This window comes from Bidens hawaiensis, unplaced genomic scaffold, assembly GCF_021521415.1.
Source record: "Bidens hawaiensis isolate Kalapana, Puna unplaced genomic scaffold, B.hawaiensis_p1.1 tig00017942_1, whole genome shotgun sequence".
Taxonomy (NCBI): Eukaryota; Viridiplantae; Streptophyta; class Magnoliopsida; order Asterales; family Asteraceae; genus Bidens; species Bidens hawaiensis.
This window is the reverse complement of record NW_027492707.1, coordinates 256,714-279,451: the sequence shown is the minus strand read 5'-3', so window position 1 is coordinate 279,451 and position 22,738 is coordinate 256,714. Positions and strand designations below refer to the sequence as shown.

At 41.6% G+C, this 22,738-nt stretch overlaps 1 protein-coding gene across 3 annotated transcripts; it reads left to right on the top strand.

Moving 5' to 3' along the window:
- Positions 1-18,695: 18,695 nt before the first annotated feature.
- On the top strand, positions 18,696-21,373 carry LOC143554999 (receptor-like protein kinase HERK 1). Of its 3 annotated transcripts, none has more exons than XR_013139128.1 (4): positions 18,696-19,553; positions 20,136-20,344; positions 21,068-21,233; positions 21,343-21,373. XR_013139128.1 is itself a non-coding variant. In XM_077044642.1 (3 exons), the coding sequence occupies exons 1-2, from the start codon at positions 18,743-18,745 to the stop codon at positions 20,333-20,335; spliced, it is 1,026 nt and encodes a 341-aa protein (XP_076900757.1). In that variant the 5' UTR covers positions 18,696-18,742; the 3' UTR covers positions 20,336-20,344; positions 21,068-21,291. The 3 variants fall into 3 exon arrangements, 1 of the variants encoding a protein (XP_076900757.1); XR_013139127.1 differs by having other exon boundaries at positions 20,121-20,344; XM_077044642.1 differs by lacking the exon at positions 21,343-21,373 and having other exon boundaries at positions 20,121-20,344; positions 21,068-21,291.
- The last annotated feature ends 1,365 nt before the right edge of the window (positions 21,374-22,738 follow it).

Below are 22,738 nucleotides of genomic sequence, written 5' to 3'. Positions count from 1 at the left end.
GTTAATTAGTTAAATGATGCATGGATTCAGTGACGTGATTATCCACACAAAGCAAGGAAAATAAACTATCTCAACGATACATGTTCCAATTTTTAATCGAAAGTCTTAAGTCTTGCACAAACACGACCATCAACAGGATTTATTGTTTAAGATGGAGGAAAATGTCGAATTATGTAAATTTCGAAACCACAAACTTCAGATATAGTTTGATTATTAGTACAAAAATACAAGTACACAAGACTCTGGTAGATATAGTACAAATGCATTAGACGATATAAACATTCAAGGAATTATTAACACCTACGACGTGTGTGGATGCCTGAGATTGAGAACATCCGATCTTTTACCAAGTTGTATCTTGGTTTTAAAGGATTTGTTAAATCAAAAAGTGATATACCCTTCTGAAGAAATAAGGATCCGATCCCCGGGTATGGGTCCTGGATCCAATGTGTCCACAGAGTAAAATACGATAACTACAACTAGGATATGAGAATAACTTCCCAAAGTCCAATGACCGGAACCTGCAAAATAGACACCGTGAGTCTCGTTACAGGAAGGACAAGAGGAGGGGGTCTTCCTGTAACCACCCTCCGGCGTGAGAATCAGTAACGTTCGTAAATAGAGAAAGTACTGAAGTATAAAGACTAAGTGTAGTCAGAATGTATGTGAGTGAATGAATACCTCATACCGTTTGATAAGGTATTTATAGCCGAAGGATGTGGGAAGATGATTATGCCAGCTGTCCTCTTCTAGAAGATCTTTGATAACCGCCTGGACACGTGTCCTCTTATGATAGGTTGAGCTATACGTCCCATGTGCATGGGTATAACAACCTGGACACGCGTCGCCCAATGATAGGACGGGTCGCACCCTGGCCATGTGCACCGTTATAACAACTTGGCCAGGTGTCCTTTGCCCATTAGCTGATAGGTCACGTATTCCTCAAGTAACAATCGTGGACATTCTTCTAGAGTGTAGTTAGTTATTGACAACTGTCCCGTTGGCTTTGCCTTCTGATCATTTTGGCGGACAGATGTCTTGTCCTGCGGATGGCCTCTAAGGATGCCAGGATACTTCCGCAGGTGGTATGAGGACATTCCTCCTCTACCATGATATGCGGGTGATCCATATGTCCCGCGGGTGACCTATTAGAGGTTCCTCTGTGACCCGCGGGTGGTACTTAAGGGTATTTGGGTCTTATTGATACCCTACCTCTATAAGTCCCCCGGTCCATTGTTTCTTCCAAGTGAAGTCTTTTATGCGGGTGAAATTCTGGACTTAACGTATTTTTGGGGTTTTTGAATCTTTTGGAATTAGGTAGAAAATATCTTCTGTTGGTGTGGATAATCATGAAGAAAGGACAAGTTGACCACTCGCAGGCGCGTGAACAGATGATGGAACGTTTTTGACGGCTGTCACTGTACCCGACTGTGCAACTTTTTCTCTCTCTACTGTTCATATCCTATCACACTAATTGCGATGAGTATAAATAAAGAGAGACTCTTTCTATTCGAAGTTTTATCACTCTTTTCGTCTGATTATCTTCTTAGTTTCTCTGAATTTTTCATATATCTTTCTTCTATCTTTCTCAATTCTATTTGTAATGTCGAACGCTCAGACTGAAGTTGATGAGATAGAAGTTTTATGGGATTACTCGGAGTATGAAAAATTGCTGGAAACTTACGGTATTCCACCTGAATGGGGGCCGGAGTTTCCTTCCCCTAGTTCTATAGCCAGTTTCCCACCGCCTGGGAAAATGGCTGTGTATGCCGATTACTTCGTTTATGGGAACTTTCGTTTACCTATAACGAAATTTTTGCAGAAAGTGGTAACTGCATATGGGATCCACTTATCTCAACTGCATCCTCGTGCTATATTGCAGATTCGTCACTACGAATTTGTATGTATAGCACATGACATGGTGCCACACATTGATTGGTTTCCAGTTTTTTACCGTCTTACTAACCGTAATGGTTGGTACACATGTCAAGGGTTTTCCGATCGGAGTATCGGATATGAAGTTGAAAAGGTATCCAAAGACTGGCGGAACAAGTTTTTTTGGATTTCTGAGAACGTGGTTCCTATAGCCATGGTTCGTCGCCCCGTGAACTCCGCTCTTCCAAACGTTGTCACGGCTGCTCACCAGGGTCGTGAGTGGTACCGTGCTCTTACTACGGAGCCAACACCTATGCGGGCCTTGCCAGAGGAAGCCTTAGTGTGGGCAGGCATGAGCCGTTTGTGGCCAACGGAATTTATGGAGCCCATTTTTGTTAACCTGAATGAGCGTAAGTTATTTTTATTGCCTTTTCTCCCTTGAATATTTTTATGATTAAGCTTCCATCATTTCAGGTCGGAGCTCTATGATTAACGCTCTTTTTGAGGATAGAGGTTGTGTTCGTATAAGTATCCGTGATGCGGGAGACCAACATATCCTTGAAAAAACCAAGTCTCAATTTCTTTTTCCCAAGAGGGTTCAAGCTGAACCTATCACTTCAAATGCCACCTTTGAAACAGGTGCGTATGTTCTAAACCCTCCTCCCCCTTAATGCCATTACTTTTGACGGGATTATCGCCATTCTATCATCAAGCGATGATGATGGCGATGCTTCTGATTTTTCTAGTTCCGAAGAGGAGGGAAACTCTGATGAGGATGCTTCTGAATTTTCCTCTGTGTCATATTTATTAGCAGAGTTGGAGAAAAAGAAAGCTTTTCTAACATCTCAAGCAAGTCACTCGGATATAAAGGTTGCGGATACAGAGGCGGGGCCGTCGAAGAAAAAACGAAAAACTCATCGCCCTAAGAAGCCCAATACAGTCTTGCGGACCGCATTGATACTATAGAAGGTATGCGTTTATCTTCAAGCATTATGCTTTTTTAGGATGTTTTCATCTGAGTATAACTTTTATACAGATCCACTAATCTTCGATGAAAACATATCTGAGATGTTGCCGACACCAACTCCCCAAACTGAGAAGCAACCATCTCCTCCTCCGGAAAAAGAGGTGGAGAACAAGCCGCCTACTCCGCCAAGTGGCATTACTGTGGAAGATCGGCCGACCTCCCCTCCAACTGAGACTATCATAGAAGATAGGGTGCCGACTCCGCCGATTGATATTGTAACAGAAGGGATTAATAACCAGTCTGAAACTGATACTCGCTTTGACTATCTTTTTCAAGCTGGGGGTAATGCTGGTGTTTAGTAGAACAATCCTGCTGTTGATGAGGAGGATTTCAGGACTGAGGAGTCTCCTCCTCGACCTCCTCCACAACAGCCTTTCTCAACCCCAACTCGTTTCAAACCTTCGGGTTCCCGTTACTACGAGGATACGAACTTGGGTGATAATCATGATCTGTTTGTCCCTCCATGGGATATTACTAATGGGTCCCGGTTTTCTCATCCTGGGACTTGTATGGATTTCGTCGAACATTGTGCGCCTCCTGCTGAGAAGGCATATCAGCGTGATCTTTCTCGCCATGACCTTCATACAAATGTAGCTTATCATCTGACTAATGCTTTAGCCAGTAGTTAGGAAGTCTTATGTGAGTGGCGTACTCTAGGTGGGAAAGTAGGAGAAGCTCGTCGAGCTGTTGAGGCTGCGAAGAAAGAGGCTGAGGAACACCGTGTTGCGGCTCATACTTCTAAATGGAAACAAGTCGACGCGGAAAACGCCCTCAAAAGTGAACAGGATCGCAATGCTGCCTCTGCTCGTCGATGGAAGGAAGCTTGTGAAAAGCAAAATTCCGTTCTTGAAGCTGCTCGAGCGAAAGATCGAAAGGAAAAAGATGATTTAGCCCGGGCTCAAGAAGCAAACTCGGCTTTGGAAGATCAAGTTACCCGTCAGGGTACTCGAATCCAGGAGCTTGAAGCGGAGTTAAAGCTGCAGAGGGAGCAAGCTGAGCTCAAAAACAAGAGTGCCGTTGAGGTTCAAGCTACTTACGACTCCCTCTTGAAAGCTCATTAAGAAAAAGCCGCGGAATCTCAAACTTTTCAGTTGCGAGCTGAACGAGCGGAGAAGGACCGTCAGTGGTTCCTCACTCGAGGGGTTGATGCTGTAAGTTATACTTTGATGATTGTTGTTTTATTTCCCATTTTTGATAAAGAAAACTTATATTTTTACCTTGACAGGTCGTCCGCCATATCAAGGGAAGAAAAGAACTTAACGATAGTTTTGCCAATCTGATGGCTGCTTCTTCTTCACTTGGGCGTGTGACGGGCTTCCATGAAGGGATGAATTATGCTCAAAGCAATCGTTCTTTTAAGGATCATCCGCTTCATGGTCTGGACGTCATGCAGGCGCGAGCTGCGCGGGTAAAGGAACATGATGACCTAGTATTCCCGCTTCAGCAAATGCTTCTGGAGTTTGCATCCGCCGAAGATGGCGTGCAGCAGCTGCGGAGCTATTTAGGCGATGATTCTGAAGATGAGTCTTCTGAAGATACACCGTCAAAGGGTCCGGAAGGCGAAACGACCCCAAACCCTTAGGATAAGTTTATATGTTTTTGTGACTTGTAATTTTTCCTTCTCTTTTTTGTAATAATTTTTTGGTTAATTAATGAGAAAAAACTATTGTCTTTTGTGAATATTCTTTTGTTCGAAGAAAATATCTTTAGAAGATATCCTTGAAATATTCAACGTTTTTGAAATGTTTGAAAGTTTAGATAACTATGTTGACGTGGTGGAGAGAGAAACTTCTTGAGGACAACTGACAAGACGTGTATGACGTTGTTAACATCCTGTCTGCCCTATCTTGAATTTCCCGCCTGACGTGTCAACCATCTGGTGGTCCGCGGTTTCTCTTTCCTCTGGCACTTTATGGATCACATTAATTGCGAGGGGTATAAATATAACCCTTGTGATTTCCATTTAACCTTTATCACCTTCAGACTTCTTTTAAACATTCGAGACTTTTCAATATTCTCTGAGATTTCTTCCCCTTTCTGAGATTTTTTCATCTCTCTGTTATTTAAATGGCTAAAGAAAAGAAAGGTACCCTTACTATCAACGAGGTTGAAGTTTGCCTTAAAGAAGAAGATTATAATGACGTTGTTAACGTGTAAGGATTGACAACGGAGTGGGAACCGGAACGTCCTGCTAGTGGTTCTATTGCCACTAGTCCTCCGCCGAAGAAAATGGCTGTATACGTAGACCATTTTACAACGGGGAACTTCCGGATTCCGGTGACCAAGTTTGCCCAATTGGTCTTAACAACTTATGGGATTCATCTTTCACAGATCCATCCCTTCGGGATGTTGAGGATTCGACACTTCGAATTCTGTTGCCAAACTCACAACCTTGAACCCACTGTTGGCATGTTTGCCGTTTTCTATAAGATGACCTTTCGTGATGGGTGGTACAGTTTTCCATCCATCAAGAAGAGGACTATAGGCACAGAATGGCTCCGTAACCTTCACGGCTGGAAGCCAATGTTTTTCTGGATCCGAGAGGACGTCATTCCTTTCAAGATGACGAAATGCAAGGCGGAAACTCCCATGCCTGTGGTTTCTCCACCGCTCATGAAGGTCTTGCATGGTTTAAGACACTGATCTCTACCCCTACTCCCATTCCTGTGGTTTCTGCCACCGCTCATGAGCCGATTATGGCCATTTCCAACTTTGGAACCTTACTACGAGCAGACTGATAAGAGTAAGTTTGGGAATATTTGTTTTTTATTAATATACCTTAGATTTCTAACTGTTATAATTGCTTTGTGTAGGTGAAGGTTCCGCCTTTAGCACTTTGCTGGATCATGAGGTGGGAATGATGGTGCGCCGCCCAATCGATGAAAGGGATGCACCCTTTCTTGAGCGCACCCGTCCTAACTTTGTTTTTCCCACAGCGTTCCGCCCGGAACCCAAAGTTTCCGAGGCGATGTATGCCAAAGGTGAGGCATATGTTAAAGATTGCATCCAGAAAGGTGAGGGCATTTTGAAACCCCGACCTGCGACTGCTATTACTTCTAGCGGAGTGATCGTGCTCTTCTCATCCAGTGAAGAGTCGTCATTCTGCGAAGGAGGTTTTTCAGCTGACGCTAACAAAGCTGTGGACTCACCTGCAGGTCTCACTCACCAAAGAGCTGCGTCCAGCCAAACGAAGGATCAAGACGATGCTACCACTGTAGCAGAAGGTAAGAGACCTGTTTCTGAGGACGTCACTACTGAGGGTGATCGTCCCGTTGTTGATGCGGACGTTTCTAAGGTGGCGGGAAAGCGTAAGGTTAATCCGGTCAAGATTGCCTTAAAGAAGAAAGAATCCAAGAAGACAAATCCTGCCGCCTTGGGAGCTCGTTTGGATCAACTCGACGCTGACGATCCGTCGTTAGGTAGGCAAAATCTTTTTACTTGTTAACTGTTATGGATTAAAATGTTTCTAACCCATTGTTGATGTTTTTCAGTGAACCTGGATAACCTTTCTGAAGGTGCTACAGGTTTAAAAGACTCACCTCTTCGTCCGCCACCACCGCCTCCTAATACTGCCAAGGATCCGGTTATTGTGGCGGATGATTCCCCTTTGAAAAATAAGGAGGCCGACACTACTGAACATGCCAAGATGTCGCCTTCTTACAACGTTAATCATTTTAGGGATAAGGGGGGGGGGGGTGTGAGCATGTTCCCACATGCTCCTCAGACTTCTCCTGCTCCGCAGGAGGAAGATCCTACCCCTCACCAACCGCACTGGTCCTTACGTCGGGATTCAACATTCCGCGACGTGGACGTATGTTTTGAATATTTGCGGGAAAGTATTCCTCCCTGTGAGAAGGAACGGCGTCGCCTTAGTATTCGTCTAGAATTATTAAATTCTAATTCTTATTACTTGGCGAATACTATTTCCACTACTCAGGAGTTAACCAGGGATTGGTTAGCAATGAATGAGCAATGGGATGAGCTGGCAGCCTCCGCGTCTGATGCCAAAGAGGAAGGCCTTAAAGCTATAAACGAGGCTCGCGAGGCCCGCCAGGCTCTGGAGGCGGAGAGGGTTGCTCGATCCGCTGCCGAGGAAACCAGGGTTGCTTTCCAAAAACAATTGGATGAACAAACCACAAAAATGGAAGAGCAAGCCATATTGGTGGAGGCTCTGCGATCTTAATCTGAGGCCAAGAACAAGCGTTTATCTGATTTTAATGCTAAAAACCGAGAGCAAGCTTTGGAGTGCGCCGGTCATAAGATGGAGCTTCTCCGGGCCAAGGTGGATAAAAAGTGGCTACTGGCGGAAGCTATCCCCAAGGTATGTACTTTGCCTCTGTTGTAAATAATTATATTGTGTAAAGTCATTTATGAATCATTGTTCCAACAGGTCATTGCCGATGTTCGGGCAAGTGATGAGCTTGGGAACTGTGTTGCTGTTCTTCTGAAGGCATCCAAGCAAGCTGGCCGTCAACTGGGCTTTAAAGAAGGTTACCAATTTGGTTCAACTTCTAAGCATTCTGAAGAATATATCTTAGCTGGTCAAGATACTGTTGCCATTCTTAAACAGAAAACAAAGGATTTTGATTCTTTGAAGTTCTCTTTGACGGGGCAGAAAGCTGAGCTTGCGGATAAAGAAGATAGCATCAAGCAGTTAAAATCTCTTCTTGAACTTGATGAAGAAGATGAAGAACATACTAAATATGTGGGAGACAGAGGTGCGGGGCATAATGATGCTGCACCATAAATATTTTTGTCCTTGTAATTGATCTTTTTTTGTTGTAATCCCATTTGTGTAAATAAAGAAGGTTTAATTTTGTATCCGGTACACTTTGTTTATTTTGTCATAATATAAGTGTTTATAGGATCTTCTTTGTATGCCAATAAAGGATTACAAGTCATGAGTGACTGAAAATAAAATTTCTATTAGAAAGGCATAAGCCGAATTACAAGGAGTAAAAATACATAGCCTGTAATCATTCAATTAGGCACGCAGGCCAGAAGAGAAAAACAAACTATATGTAGCATTTCTTTAGTTGGCCCCCCTTCCAAGTTCTAGGGATCTCAGTCCCGTCTAACTTTTCTAGCTTATAAGCACCTTTAGATAAAACTTTCTGAATTTTATAAGGTCCTTCCCAAGTTGGGGCCAACTTGCCCGGAGGCTTCATTATTGCGGAAGACAAAGTCTCCCGCATCGAACTCACATCTTTGAACCTGCGAGTTATAGTATTTTTGCAACTGTCGTTTGTAATTATGCTCGCGGATTGATGCTAGTTTTCTCCTTTCCTCGAGGAGGTCAAGGTTCATCCGGAGTTCATGATCATTATCCTCAATCATAAGAACTCTGGCTGATGGGATACCAATCTCGGCGGGAATCATGGCTTCTGTGCCATATGTTAAACTGAAGGGGGTTTCGGAATTACTGGAATTCCTTGAGTGCAGAAGGCCCATAGTACATGGGGCAATTCGTCCACCAATCCCGTCCGTTTCGTTCCTAATCTTGTTTTGATTCCTTCTTTGATCGTCCGATTAGTTCTCTAGACTTGACCATTCGCTTGCGGGTGGGCTACAGAGGTGAAGATTTGAGAAATGTGTAACTCTTTTAACAATTCTTGTAACCCACTGTCCGCGAATTGCATCCCATTGTCACTAACGAGCTCTAGAGGGAGGCCGAAACGACATACGATGAATTCCCACAAGAATTTTTTAACACTCGTTGCTGTTATAGAAGCAACTGGTTTGGCCTCCACCCATTTTGTAACTGCTGTTATAGAAGCAACTAGTTGTCTATGGCTACTATTAAGAATTTGACCCGTCCAGGAGCTTCAGGGAAAGGTCCCATGATATCAATGGCCCATTTTTGGAACGGCCAAGCCGAAGTGACTGGAACGAGTTCATTCTTTGGTCGCAGTGTGTTAGGGGCATGGCGCTGGCATGAATCACACTTCCTGATTTAATGAACAGCATCCAAATGCATTCCTGGCCAGTAGTATCCAACGTTCATTAGTTTTGCTACGACCATGTGCGGGCCAGCGTGAAGACCACATATGCCTTCATGAACCTCTCTGATCAAATAGTTCGTGTCCTCGGTGTCCACCCATTGGAGTAGTGGTCCGGGGAAGGAACGTCGGTATAAAACATCGTCATGTATCTGATAGTTCAAGGCTTTGTGCTTTATTTTCCGGGCCGCTGCTTTTTCTTTCCGGAAATGCTTCGGATGACAAGTATGCTACAATGGGTGTCATACAGGATTCTACTCCTGTTTGGATCACTAAAACTTGATGTTGCGGAACAGACAGGCGGTCTAATATTTCGATGCAGATGTCTTTGGCAAAATGTTCGAAGTTTGTTGAAGCCAATTTACTGAGTGCATCTGCTGATTTGTTCTCGCTTCTTTTTATATGAATGACTTTGCAAGAAGAGAATTGGAGCATCAAATCCTTCGCCTGTGACACATATGAAGCCATGATATCATTTTTTGCTTGATATGTGCCATTAATATGTCCCGCAATCAACATAGAATCAACACGGGCTTCCAAATGTTTAACCCCAAGCTTTTTGGCTATCCGTAAGCCTGCCAAGAAAGCTTCATATTCTGCCTCGTTGTTGGTACTTTTGAAGTCCAACTTTATGGCGTATGTAAACTCATGGCCATCAGGATTGACTAACCTAAGGCCTGCGCCACATCCTTCACTGCTTGAGGCTCCGTCCGTAAATAAAGACCAAATCTGTCCTGATTCCAGAGGTGCTTGGGTTTATTGCTCGATCAAACATTCATTTTCCTTGTGATGCGAGACTTCTGTCACGAAGTCCGCCAATACCTGCCCTTTGATTGCTGGCCTAGGTTTGTATTCTATTGCTTGTTCACCTAGCTCGATGGCCCATTTGGCCAATTGCCCAGACAATTCTGGTTTACTGAGAACGTTTTTGAGCTTGTATCCGGTTAAGACATTGATGGGGTGCCCTTGAAAGTATCTGAGGAGGCGTCGGGCGGCATAGACCAGTGCCAAAACAAGTTTTACAAGCATGGAGTATCTCGTTTCTGGGTCCGATAGTGTTCTGCTGACATAGTAGATCGGCTTTTGGATGTTCTTTCGATCTGCCAGAAGGACAGCCCCGATGGCAATGTCTGAAGCCGATAGGTACAATGTTAAAGGTTCTCCCGCGTGGGGTGCTGTTAACGTGGGAAGTTCCATCAAACATTTTTTAACCTCCAAGAAAGATTGTTCCGCCTCCGCGGTTCATTTAAATTGTGCTTTCTTGAGGCAATTTCTTAGAGTTGAGATGAAAGGATGAGACTTGGCTGCATGGTTTGCCAAGAATCGATTCAAAGCAACCAATCGACCGTTGAGTGTCCGAACTTCCTTGAGGGAAGAAAGAGAAGGCATACGGGCTATAGCTTGAACTTTATCTGTATTAGCTTTGAAGCCTGCATCCGTGACAATCACTCCAAGGAACTTTCCTTCTTCTATTCCGAATGAGCACTTAGCCGGATTCAGTTTCATGTTAATACCTTTCAAGGTTTCGAAAGTCTCTTCAATATCTCTCAACATTTGATCTTCCTCAACACTTTTGATTACGAGATCATCCATATACACCTCTAAATTTTGACCAATTTGATCTTTAAACGCTATGTCCATTAATCATTGATATGTGGCTCCTACATTCTTTAGTCCGAAAGGCATCATTTTATAACAAAAGGTGCCTTGATCGGTACGAAATGCTGTTTTGTCTTCATCTCCTGCTGCCATGCGGATCCGATGATAACCTTTGTAGGCATCCAGGAAGCATTTGAATTTGAATGGTGCCACATCATTAACCTTGAGGTCTATTTCCGGCAGGGGATAACAATCCTTAGGACATGCTTTGTTTAGATCCTTGAAATCTATACACATCCGCCATGTCCCGTTGCTTTTGGGGACGATAACTGGATTGATGACCCAAGTTTGATAACGGATTGGACGAATGATCCCAGCTTGTAAGAGATCCTGGACTTGCTCTTTCATTGCTTTTGTTTGTTCCGGACCTATCTTACGTTTTTTTGGACAATTGGCGTACACAACGGGTTTACCCTTAATTTGTGTTCCGCAATGTTCCGCGGGACACCAGTCATATTTGCGGGTTTCCACGCGAAAACATCAATATTTTTCGATAATAACTGTTTCAAGAAAGTCCGTACTATCTCGGAAATAGCAGGTCCTATTGTTACAGTCTGATCAGGAAATTTTTTGTTCAAAACCCATTTTTCTGGTTCAGTCTTCACAGTTTGTTTTGGAATCTTGTTAGGTTTTGAGCTCTCGGTTGCAAACCAGTGCCGATTAACATGAATTATTGCTATGCCAGTGCAAGTTGGAACTCCTACTGCACCATGTGCAGTGGACGAAAGAGCGTTGAAGTCACCAATCGCTTCTCATCCAATAAATAATGTCATGTTTTGATGTTGCTGGTAAAACCAGAAATTCGACCTCCTCGGTCCAAGAATGAATTCCGTCGCTTAGGGTGACTGGGAATGAGATTACACCCCGCGGATGCATTATTTCCCCTCCGTACCCAGATCCTGGAGTGTGGATGGGTTTCAATCTTTCCTTATCTTCTTCGTCAAGATGTTCAAAGCATTGTTTATACATAATGTCCGATGTACTACCAGTGTCGAAGAAGACATATTAGGAACGATAGTGTCCGAATAGGGCGGTGATGATCAAGGGGTTTTTGTTGTTCGGACCCCCTTTGATTCGCGGGAAGACTACTGGCTCGTTCTTCCACTCCTCATGATCAGACTCCTTCCTCTTTTTCCCTGTATCGTACCCGCCTTGTATCATATGGACGTTCAAATCTTTGACTTGCTTTTTACTCGGGCCTTGGTTGTCCCATGCGGGAGCTTTACCATTGTCAGGCTTACCATTTTTTACCAGGTGTCCGAGTTTCCCAGACTTTACTGCCGCTTCAATTTCGTTTTTTAATGTTCTACACTCGTTCGTATTATGACCAATGTCGTCATGATACGAGCAATGTTTTTTGGCATCCAAGAATGATCTTCTTGTCAGTGGCTGTGGCTTTCAAAAATTTATGTTTTCTGTAGTGAGGATTTCAGCGGGAGTCTTTGAAAGGAGAGTCCAATTATTGGGACCTCGGTTCGAGGGTCCTGCTTTATTCTTGTTGCCTATGAGGGATCATGCATCAAATGGTTTTGGTTCTTTCGCACTTGGCTGAAGTCTCGACCAGATAGGGCCTTTCGCCTATCTATTCGGCCTCGGAGTTTGAAACTCGACTTTAAATTTTTGCTTCGGGTTACCATTTCTCAATGTTTTCTCAGTGTTAGCATACACCTTTGCCGCAATCATAAGATCGTCCCACTCTTTTGGCATTCCATCTCTGCCAGTAAGTGTGCGGACTAAATCATCACATTTGACGTTTTTGCGGAAGGCACAGCGAAGTATGTCTTTACTAATTCCGCCGATGTTCAGGCTCTCGTCATTGAACCTGGTGATAAAATCTTCTATAGATTCATTATCACATCTAAAATTTCTGACTGGTCTCGCGTATGTTTCTTCTGCTGGCTGAACTGTTGGGAGAATTTTTTCACCAGATCGTCCCAGCTAGAAACTTCACCGTCAGGTAATTTTTCAAACCTTTCTCTTGCTGCCCCTGTTATTGTCAATGCAAACATGTGACACCAATAGGGGAGCGTCCAACCACTGACGCCACCTACTGCAATAAAGTTCTGGAGATGATCACTTGGATCAGTCAAACCATTATACTTACCTACCGATGTAGGTATTTTAGCATTAACAGGAAAGGGTGCTGTAGCAATACTTGCTATGAACTTTGATTTCTCGGCGAAAGACGCGGGGCGATATGGTTTGGTATAGTCTCTTTCAGCATTGCTATGATACTCTGTATGGCATACTATGTTCTGCGGACGACTGCTTCTTGCCTGTGAGCTCATCCTACTATCACCGGTATACATACTGTAATCTCCCGGGCGGTAAGATGAATCGTAACTATCAAATTCGTCCAAGTAAGATGGTATCCGCATGTCTATGCGAGGACGAGGGCGTAACCTCAGTGATTCGCCAAACTCTGGCTCCGCTTGTTGGCTGTAACGAATCTGACTTCCTCTCACTATTGGTGGAGGAGAAGGAGATCTCCTGGGAGATTCCTCGTAATTCAAAGTACGAGCATGAAGTCTTTCGTGACGTTTTTTGCGCTCATATTCAGCCACCAAACTTTGTTGTTGTGCATAGAGCCACTCATCAGGAGTTAACGCTCCTCTGGATCTAGAATTACGTTGATGAGACCTCGCCATTTCAGAATCGCCCGAATCATCTTCCGGATCCAATACTGACCGGTTTCGGCGAGTCTCCTCTGTAATTCGTCTGAGATTACCCAAATTGGAACCTTTCGGTGCCGAGACACGTCCCATATCCGTGGGAGTGGGACCGGTTGGTGCTGTAACATTTTCTAGGGTAAAAGCCCCAGGTGTTACATCAGTGATTCGTGACCCCGGAGTTGTGACACGTTCAAGAGTACGGCCACTTGGAGTTGTGATACGTGCAAAAACACTGAGACACGGAGGTGCTTCTGTGTTAGTTACACGTGAATCAGGTGCAGTGGTTCCCGTCGGCCCTTCAGGAAGTTTACTCATATCGAACGAACCAAAAAACCAACTAAAACTTTTGTTGTTCTAACATCAAACACGGATGGCGCCAATGAAGAAACACGGATCCGATCCCCGGGTATGGGTCCTGGATCCAATGAGTCCACAGGGTAAAATACGATAACTACAACTAGGATATGAGTATAACTTCCCAAAGTCCAATGACCGGAACCTGCAAAACAGACACCGTGAGTCTCGTTACAGGAAGGACAAGAGGGGGGGTCTTCCTGTAACCACCCTCCGACGTGAGAATCAGTAATGTTCGTAAATGGAGAAAGTACTGAAGTATAAAGTCTAAGTGTAGTCAGAATGTATGTGAGTGAATGAATAACTCATACCGTTTGACAAGGTATTTATAGCCGAAGGATGTGGGAAGATGATTGGCCAGTTGTCCTCTTCTAGAAGATCTTTGATAACCGCCTGGACACGTGTCCTCTTATGATAGGTTGAGCTAAACTTCCCATGTGCATGGGTATAACAACCTGGACACGCGTCGCCCAATGATAGGACGGGTCGCACCCTGGCCATGTGCACAGTTATAACAACCTGGCTAGGTGTGCTTTGCCCATTGGCTGGTAGGTCACGTATTCCTCAAGTAACAATCGTGGACATTCTTCTAGAGTGTAGTTAGTTATTGACAACTGTCCCGTTGGCTTTGCCTTCTGATCATTTTGGCGGACAGATGTCTTGTCCTGCGGATGGCCTCTGAGGATGCCAGGATACTTCTGTAGGTGGTATAAGGACGTTCCTCCTCTACCATGATATGCGGGTGATCCATATGTCCCGCGGGTGACCTATTAGAGGTTCCTCTGTGACTCGCGGGTGGTACTTAAGGGTATTTGGGACTTTTTGATACCCTACCTCTATAAGTCCCCCCCAAGGCTTCAAAATGAGAAATTGTTAACGTGTTCAAATTGTACTTATGAATCCAAAAGGAAAGAGATTAAAGGAATATTATGAGACAACATATAGGATTCAAGTTCTCGCAATATTCAAGTGTATCTCGCAAGATTCGAAATCCAGCATCTCACATTCCCCTCAATGTCACAAACCAACTCTGTCTCGCATCCCGCAAATCCGACCTCCATCTAGCATCCCACAAATCCAACCTCCATCTCGCAATAAATATCTCTTCTCGCAACCACAACTGCCTTACATCTTGCAATTGAACATCTCGCAATTCGCAACTCACATATTGTGAATTTCTATACTTAGAAGAATTATAAGTTTGTGATACTTCATCTTGTAACTTTAAAATGGCTTCTGAAGTGAAATCTCTCTTGAAACACTACCTTTTCATGGAAAATGAATCGAGATCAAAAAACAAACCACCCAATTTGGTCAGTTTTGAGGAGTTTAACAATTGGAAATAACGGTTCACAAACTTTGCATGAACACAAGACATGTGAATGATTAAGTCTATTGAATAGGGTCCTTATTGGCCTTAAATAAAAAATAAGGTCGGTGTTGAAGTTGAAAAACCCCTTAGTTCTTTCACACCCAAAGACTTTGAGCTATTGGTTATTGATAAAAAGCTTTTGGTTACTTAACCATGTGCATGGATAAGAAGATTACACAAAGTGTAAAAGAATGTACCATTGACTAAGATCTTTGGAAACCACTTATTGAGAAATTTGAAGGGAATGTGGACATGAGAGAGCCAAGAAAAGAGATGCTAAACAGAGAATTCAACATGTTTAACAACATTTAGGCTGAAAGCATCGAGTCCATAATTGATCGGTTTGAAGCATTAAACACAAAAATGAGAAGTTTCTGTATCATATGAGAATAGTGCTTTTGCCTTTTCAAGATTAACTTGACTGCGAGAAAAAAAACTTTTGCGAATTCAATACTTTCAAGAACAACGTATGCAAAATAAGTGATGATGAACATTATTTCACAATTACCACTGTTCAATCCATCAACATAAACTTTATCCCATTTTGAATGAAAATAAGTTCTAGAACTTGTAAAAACCACTGAGAAAGGCAAACAAGCTTAAACACCAGCACTCTTGATCAAAACCCAAATAGGAAGACCCGAAAACCTCAATAGTTGAGCCTAAGCTCTGATGCCAATTGTAGGTTTCGTGAATGGATCTAACAACTAATTTTGAATCTATCTAGTTTCTGTGAGCGAAAATCACCAAGGCTACCCGGATCTCGTATCAAGAATACAATAAACACAGACTTTTAGAGAGAAAAAGTAAAAATGGGAAGAAGGGGAGTATTTGCAAAAGGATGTGGAGTATGGAGTATAAATGAGTATCTATACTCCACTCCTAGGTTTGTTTCTATGGGCCACTTGGCCGTCCCAACTGAGAAATCACATGTTCATGGCTTCAAGCCAAATACAACTTCAGCTAAACAAAAGCAAATTACATAAACACATAACAATTCAAATCTAATACAAAAGCCTAGAACATGAATAAAAGACATTTTTTTTGAAAAGTAAGAAATGATTTTTTTGTATATAAATATAACAAACTAATCGCTATATATAGTTATTATTAAGTTTATAGTTATGTTACAAGTGATAATAATCCTACAGTAGAACAAACTTTATCTATATAAGTTAAACAATATTAATAGTGTGTCGGGTATTGTGGGTGTAAGTGATTATGCTAATACGATATGATATGATATGATATGGTACGACAAAGTAATGGATGTAAAATACATAAACGGATGCAAAACGAAGAAATGGGAACCGAAATGCATAATTGGAAGCCAAAATTGCATAAATGGATAGGAAACAAATAAATGAAAGCCAAAACGAAGAAATAGTAAGCAAAATGCATAAATGGAAACTCTATTGCACAAATGGAAGCCAAAATGCACCAATGAAATCCAAAATGCATAAATAAAAGCCCAAAACGCATTAACGGAAGCCAAAGTGCATAAATGGAACGCCAAACGAAGAAATGGAATCCAAAGGAAGAAATGAGAGCCAAATGCATAAATGGAAGCCAAAATGCATAATGAAAAGCCAAAATGCATAAATGGAATCCAAAACGCATAAACAGATGACAAACAAACAAAATGGAAATCAAAATGCACAAATGGAAGCTAAAATGCATAAATGGAAACCAATAAACATAAATAAAAGCCAAAATGCATAAATGAGTAATTTGAAAACGCGAACATAAGAAGTAGCTAAACATACTGAAAACACACAATTTTAAAATTTTTTCTTCAATAAATGAGTAATTCACTTCCTGCTGTTTTCATTTTCATGATTTTTGACATAGAACTTATAGTATATAAGATTTTCAGATGACTTGAAGGTGAAGAATGGTGTCTTCGGTTTTGGAGTGCTATTGATGGAGCTACTAACCGGGAATCCAGTTGCTAGTGAAAGTGATTTGACAGCAACGAGGCATCTTTTACCAGGAGAACATGGGTTTGTTTCATTGCCAAGCATTTATGGTGCATTGGACTGCCGAATAAAATTAAACTTCCTGCAAACAAAACCGGCAGTCCAATTAGCTTTACTTGCTCAAAAATGTGTCGTGGATAAATCCTATCTGCGCCCAACCCTTGAATCAGTCTTGGAGGAACTAGAAGAAATTTATGTCATTATGTTAAATATTGGTAATAGTGGTAACTTAAAATACCTTTTAAAAACATTCTTTGTCTCTTGAAACTTGAATAATCTTTGCTAGTTACAGATGTTGATATTGTTTGTATTTTTTAGGTACTTGGATGTGAAGCTAATCCCGTTCACGGATGCCAAATCAGATGATACCATGATCAATAGAACCTTTAGAAAACTTAAAATCCTTTTTCCAGCCTCCAAATTAAGTCATTTGCCTAAGATTTTCCATGTAATGACTAATCAAACTAACATAATACATGATATGTGCTCGCGTTGCTGCAAGGCACATCAAGCTCCCAACGTACCAAGCTTCTATAAAATAAAAACGAGTCTATAGTCGTTTCGGGTGAAGGCTTAGTTGTAAACCAAAATCCATATGGATTGATGAAGGGGACGAATATGTCATGTCGAACTTACCAATTAACTCTTTGGCACTGATCATTTCTAGTAGTAATTTTAAAGTCGAAACATATTCTTAAAAGTGTGATTGATTATTTGAAACCGCTATTTGTTATCGGTTAAGTAATTCTTGAATTCACCACTTTGGTTTGATTTTGACACAATCTTCATTCCCAAAAACAAAAAATAAAATCCATTTGCAATTAAGCCTTGGATTATGATTAATATCAGCATCGGTGATGTTTATATCCATTTTCCACCAGGCCATTAGTGATTATCATAACACAATATAAAGAAAAGTTAACTCTAGCTAGGGCAAACCACTTACAACCTTCGTTGCCAAATTCTCGAACAAAATAATCTCTACACTTTGTTGGAACCCTAGATGATTTCTTGAGTTATTAACTACCTGGAGAATGATTGATCAAATTTATGAGTGAATTTATGAATATTATTATGGATCTGCCACTTTACAAGTGTTGATCCTTCTCTCTTATAGGAGAGGAAGGGATATAGTTTACATAGAGTATAACATTGAAACCCTGGGGGAGCCAGTTCCTTGCTTTTCCCGTTGAACCCTCCTTTTCCCATATATCTGTTGTATCTTTTGTTGAGCCCAAAAGAAAATGTTCCTTGGGCCGTTCACCTAGACCAGGCAACGGTACCCTCCTTCAGCTATGATGTGACATCACACTGATTCATTCTCTAGTTTACTCCATCTCTATTGGTTTTGTGAGCTTTCCCCTTGGACCCCATTCTCTTCTTGTTTGGGCTATTTTATGAGCCCATATCTTATATAGGCTCTTCAAATCCCAGTCAATTATCCTTATTATTTATGATAAGGATAATAGACTTAGTATTTTAGCCATCCTTTCTCCATCGGCGCATCTCGCATGCAGCTCCCTTATCTTTAGCCCAGGTATGTGTCTTTTTCTTTTTGGTCTTGGCCCAACTCACAGCCTGTTAATTAGTGATTAATGGTGTTAGATATTATACTTACATGGTGCCCCAAGTCATTGTTTTACCTTCCATATATCCAATCAACCTCACTTCTCCTTTCACCCATTTTCCTCTTTCTTACTTTTCCGGGGACCTTTCTTTTCCCGCCGCTACTCTTCATTCGCCGTTAATCATCTAGAGATACTACTCGACGTATTGTCGCCATTAAACGGTTGGATTCATTTTCCATGCAAGGGGCAGCTGAGTTCATGACCGAAATTGAGATGCTTACCAAGGTGCGTCACTCTAATCTTGTGTCTTTAATTGGTTATTGTTTCGACGACAATGAGAAGATACTAGTTTATGAGTATATAACCAATGGGACTATTGAGCATCATTTGCGCAAAGCTGATGCTCCTTTATCTTGGATGCATCGTCTCAAGATAAGCATAGGTGCCGCCGAAGGATTAAATTACCTTCACACCGATGTTGGTAACCAACAAGGAGTGGTTCACAGAGATGTGAAAAGCTCCAATATTCTACTTGACGAGAATTGGGTAGCAAAGATCGCAGATTTTGGGTTGTCAAAACTTATTGATCAACAAACTTCTGGTGTGAGTACCCGCCTTAAAGGCACGTTTGGGTATCTAGATCCAGAGTACTATATGACACGGCGCTTGACTAGGAAATCAGATGTTTATTCCTTTGGGGTTGTTTTGTTTGAATTGCTAACCGGGAGGCGTGCAGTCGATACCAGCTTTAGAGAGGAGGAGTGGAATTTGGCTAATTGGGCTGAAAAGTGTGTCAAAGAACGACGACTAGATCAGATTATCGATTCTCATATTATAGCGCAAATTTCTCCCAAATGTTTGAAGGAGTTTGTCCAGATTGCAGCCAGATGTTTGAAAAGCTCTAGAAAAAAACGCCCCACGATGGCTGGTGTTGTGCTTGCTCTTCAGCAATCAATGGCATTACAGGAGCAATTCGACAATTCCCCTCAGTCTGCAAGTTTCACCCATATAGTGCAGCATCTACTTTTCGGGTCTAGACTTAACTCTGGTATAGTCATACTCCATCATATTGTCTGTGTGATATATTTGGTTGTGTGTAATTGCATATGTTACGTTCATAATCAGTGTTATATACACATTTATCATGAAAAATAACCTTTTCACTAAGTATATGAATGATAAATTATCATTTATGTATGTGACATTTTCATAGATCAGAAACATCTGTATCATTTTTTTCAAAATTCTAAAAGACTTGTAATCATTTAGATTGAGAAGGCCCCTGCTATATGTTGCAGCTCACACTGCTTGTAACAATCATTTTCAAGAGCATACATCATATTATTAAAAGATTCATACCAAACTGAATGTAGCCTAGCGGAACCAAGGTGCGCGATAAGGTGTTATTTCCCAAGTGATCAAAGGCTCTAGCCTATGGCAAACAAACGTATATTTAGAATTAGGTTTAGGGGTTGTGTGAGGGTTCAATCTAAAAATAAAACTAAAAGATGATCTTTTTTTTTTTTTTTAGTTTTTTACATCTTGAATATGATTGTTTTCTTGTTTTTCCTATGCTATTTTGGTTGATTATGTTGGACAACTATCTGTTTTGCAGTGGTTTCAACTTCAGCTAGCGCACCCGTGACACCTAGTCCACATAGATTCTCAATGTCTCCAAAACTTGATAAGATAGATCCGGTTCATTTGACCTTAAACCTGGTGGCAAGAGCCACCCAAAACTTTTCACCGTCATTAAAGCTTGGTGAGGGTGGTTTTGGAACCGTGTACAAAGCTCAACTGCCGGAGGGTCAACTTTTTGCCGTAAAATGAGCAAAAAAGGTAATGTAGAATGAATCTCTTTCTGCATTATTTTGGATTTGGTTTTGCTTTTGTATGAAAAGGGTGCTTAAGTGTATATTCCATAATGGGATCAAAGCTTTAACCTTTAAGTTAAACAAACTAATTGTCAATTTCAGAAATGATACGTAATTTCTTTACTTTTTTTCTTCTTTAAAAATTTGATTAGTAAATCAAAGTTTATAATAGTCGTTATCCTTGTTATATGAACTATGAAAAGTTGAAGTCAATCTGTATGACCATGAAAAGTCAATCATGGTCCTTTGTAATTCTTGTTTAGTGCAGGCAAAGTTTAAACTTACTAACATGTCCTGGTCATTTTTGCCATTCAATATTTTTGTTTTGTGGGTCGGATTTGATGTGAGAAACGAAAGGATACATGATTGTGAGATGTGTTTACCGAAATGAGCATGAAATTTGGCGGACCCATGTGATTACCTACCGGATCAAATGGGTATTTACTTATGTTTTGTGTTATTTATGAACTCGCACTTGTGTAACCTTGATTTACCGAATATTTTCATAAAAGTCACACTGGTAAACAAATCCTTGGTCCACCATCGGAGAAGAGGATTCGACCCACGCTATGAAGAATGTGGGAAAACGTAGAAACTAAATTAAACTTTTAACTTTCATTGTTTCAACTAAAATACAAGGGCTTTTTTATATCTGTTTTTAACTCTTCAGATGTTAAAAACTGTGTAGGAACATTTTGAGGCTTTAAGAAGTGAATTTAGAAGTGAGGTTAAGCTTCTTGCAAAAATAGACCATCGGAATCTAGTGAAGCTTCTTGGCTCAATTGATGATGGAAACGAACACCTAATCATTACAGAATACGTTCCAAACGGTACCCTTAGAGGACATCTGGATGGTATGTGTTTAAGTTATGTTTAACGCTATAATATTATAGTGTTTTGGATATGTATGTATATATAGACACAACTTTAACCAAAAATAAGTAATTTTGCTATCTGTTTCAGGTACTCATGGAAGCGTTTTGGATTTTTGTCAGCGACTTTGTCACACCCGGCCCTGAGCGGCGGAAACAGCCGGGCGCGCACGAGTGGGGATTGATAATTAAGCACGGGCCATTGCAAAACATTCAAAGATTTTTATTGCGCATGAGAAGTTTAGTACAAACACATTACATTGTTCAAAGATTACAAAAAGAAACATCCAAGTATAAAACTGAAGATTTCCTCGCCATATCCCCTTGCGCGGCGGGTAACCGTGCGCATCGAGGGGATAAAACCAAAATCTTCCAAAAAGCTTGTTTTAGATGTTCAGCGTGTGGTGCTCTAAGTGTGACTCCATGCGCTACCTAGTTATCTCCTGAAAGACACGTAAAAACATTTGAATCAGTATAAACTGAGTGAGTTCACAAGTTTTAGTAACTTGATAAAATCATTCTGAAACATTTCTGGCAACATCATTAACATCTGCTTGGTAAAATCGTATTAACACATAATTCTGACAATATTCTGATAAAAATCGTTCCGCGGGTTACGCGTGAACAAATTCTGGATACGGTGCTCGTCTATGTAAGTGGCGCAGCCACTACGAGCTAAAATAACGTAAAACCGTCCCGCGAGTTACGCGCAGACGTTTCTGGAAAACTATGCTCGTCTATGCAAAGAGGCATTGCCCCTACGAGCTAAGGATACTGTCCCGCGGGTTACGCGCGAACAATTCTGAGAAACTGTGCTCGTCCATGCAAAGAGGCATTGCCCCTACGAGCTAAGGATACCGTCCCGCGAGTTACGCGCAGACGTTGTGCCGGAAAACAAGGCGCTCGTCCATGCAAAGAGGCGCGACCCCTACGAGCGGGCTCAACCCCATAGTACTGCCCCATGCCAGGCACTCGTCCATGCAAAGAGGTGCGACCCCTACGAGTGGGCGGATCAAACCAGCAGTCCCTACCCTTAGAGTTCCAATGGTAAAGTGATCACTTACTCGAGTTCTAGCGCACATACATTGAAAACCTTAGATAACCGTTTGCATTGCTCATCATGAAACATAACTTAAACACATAATCGCTTGCATAGCTTGTAAGTATACCATGATAAAACATTATTTAAGTACGTGTCCCTCGCCCCGAAAGCAGTTTAAAAACAGTGAAAACAGTGAAAATAGGGGCTGTGAGACTCACCTGTGGTTCTTGTTAAGGGATTAATCGAGATTCGGGTTTTCTTGGTGTTGGCCTCGGAATCGAAGGTCTAGAATACGATTAAATAACAAGTATATATATTAAGATCAAGAAATAGGAGAATATAAGGGTTGGATAGTAGGTCTCAAGGTTATATTCTCGGCTTACCTAGTAACAGGATCGGAGCTGGAAACAACGGATGCTTGGGAAAGGATTAGTGCAAGTTTGTA

Bases quoted from the DNA above. Each gene is read 5' to 3' on its own strand.
- LOC143554999 (XM_077044642.1), top strand. From the start codon at position 18,743: ATGCAAGGGGCAGCTGAGTTCATGACCGAAATTGAGATGCTTACCAAG. The intron at 19,554-20,120 runs GTATAGTCATAC...TCTGTTTTGCAG, and splicing joins CGGGTCTAGACTTAACTCTG to TGGTTTCAACTTCAGCTAGC.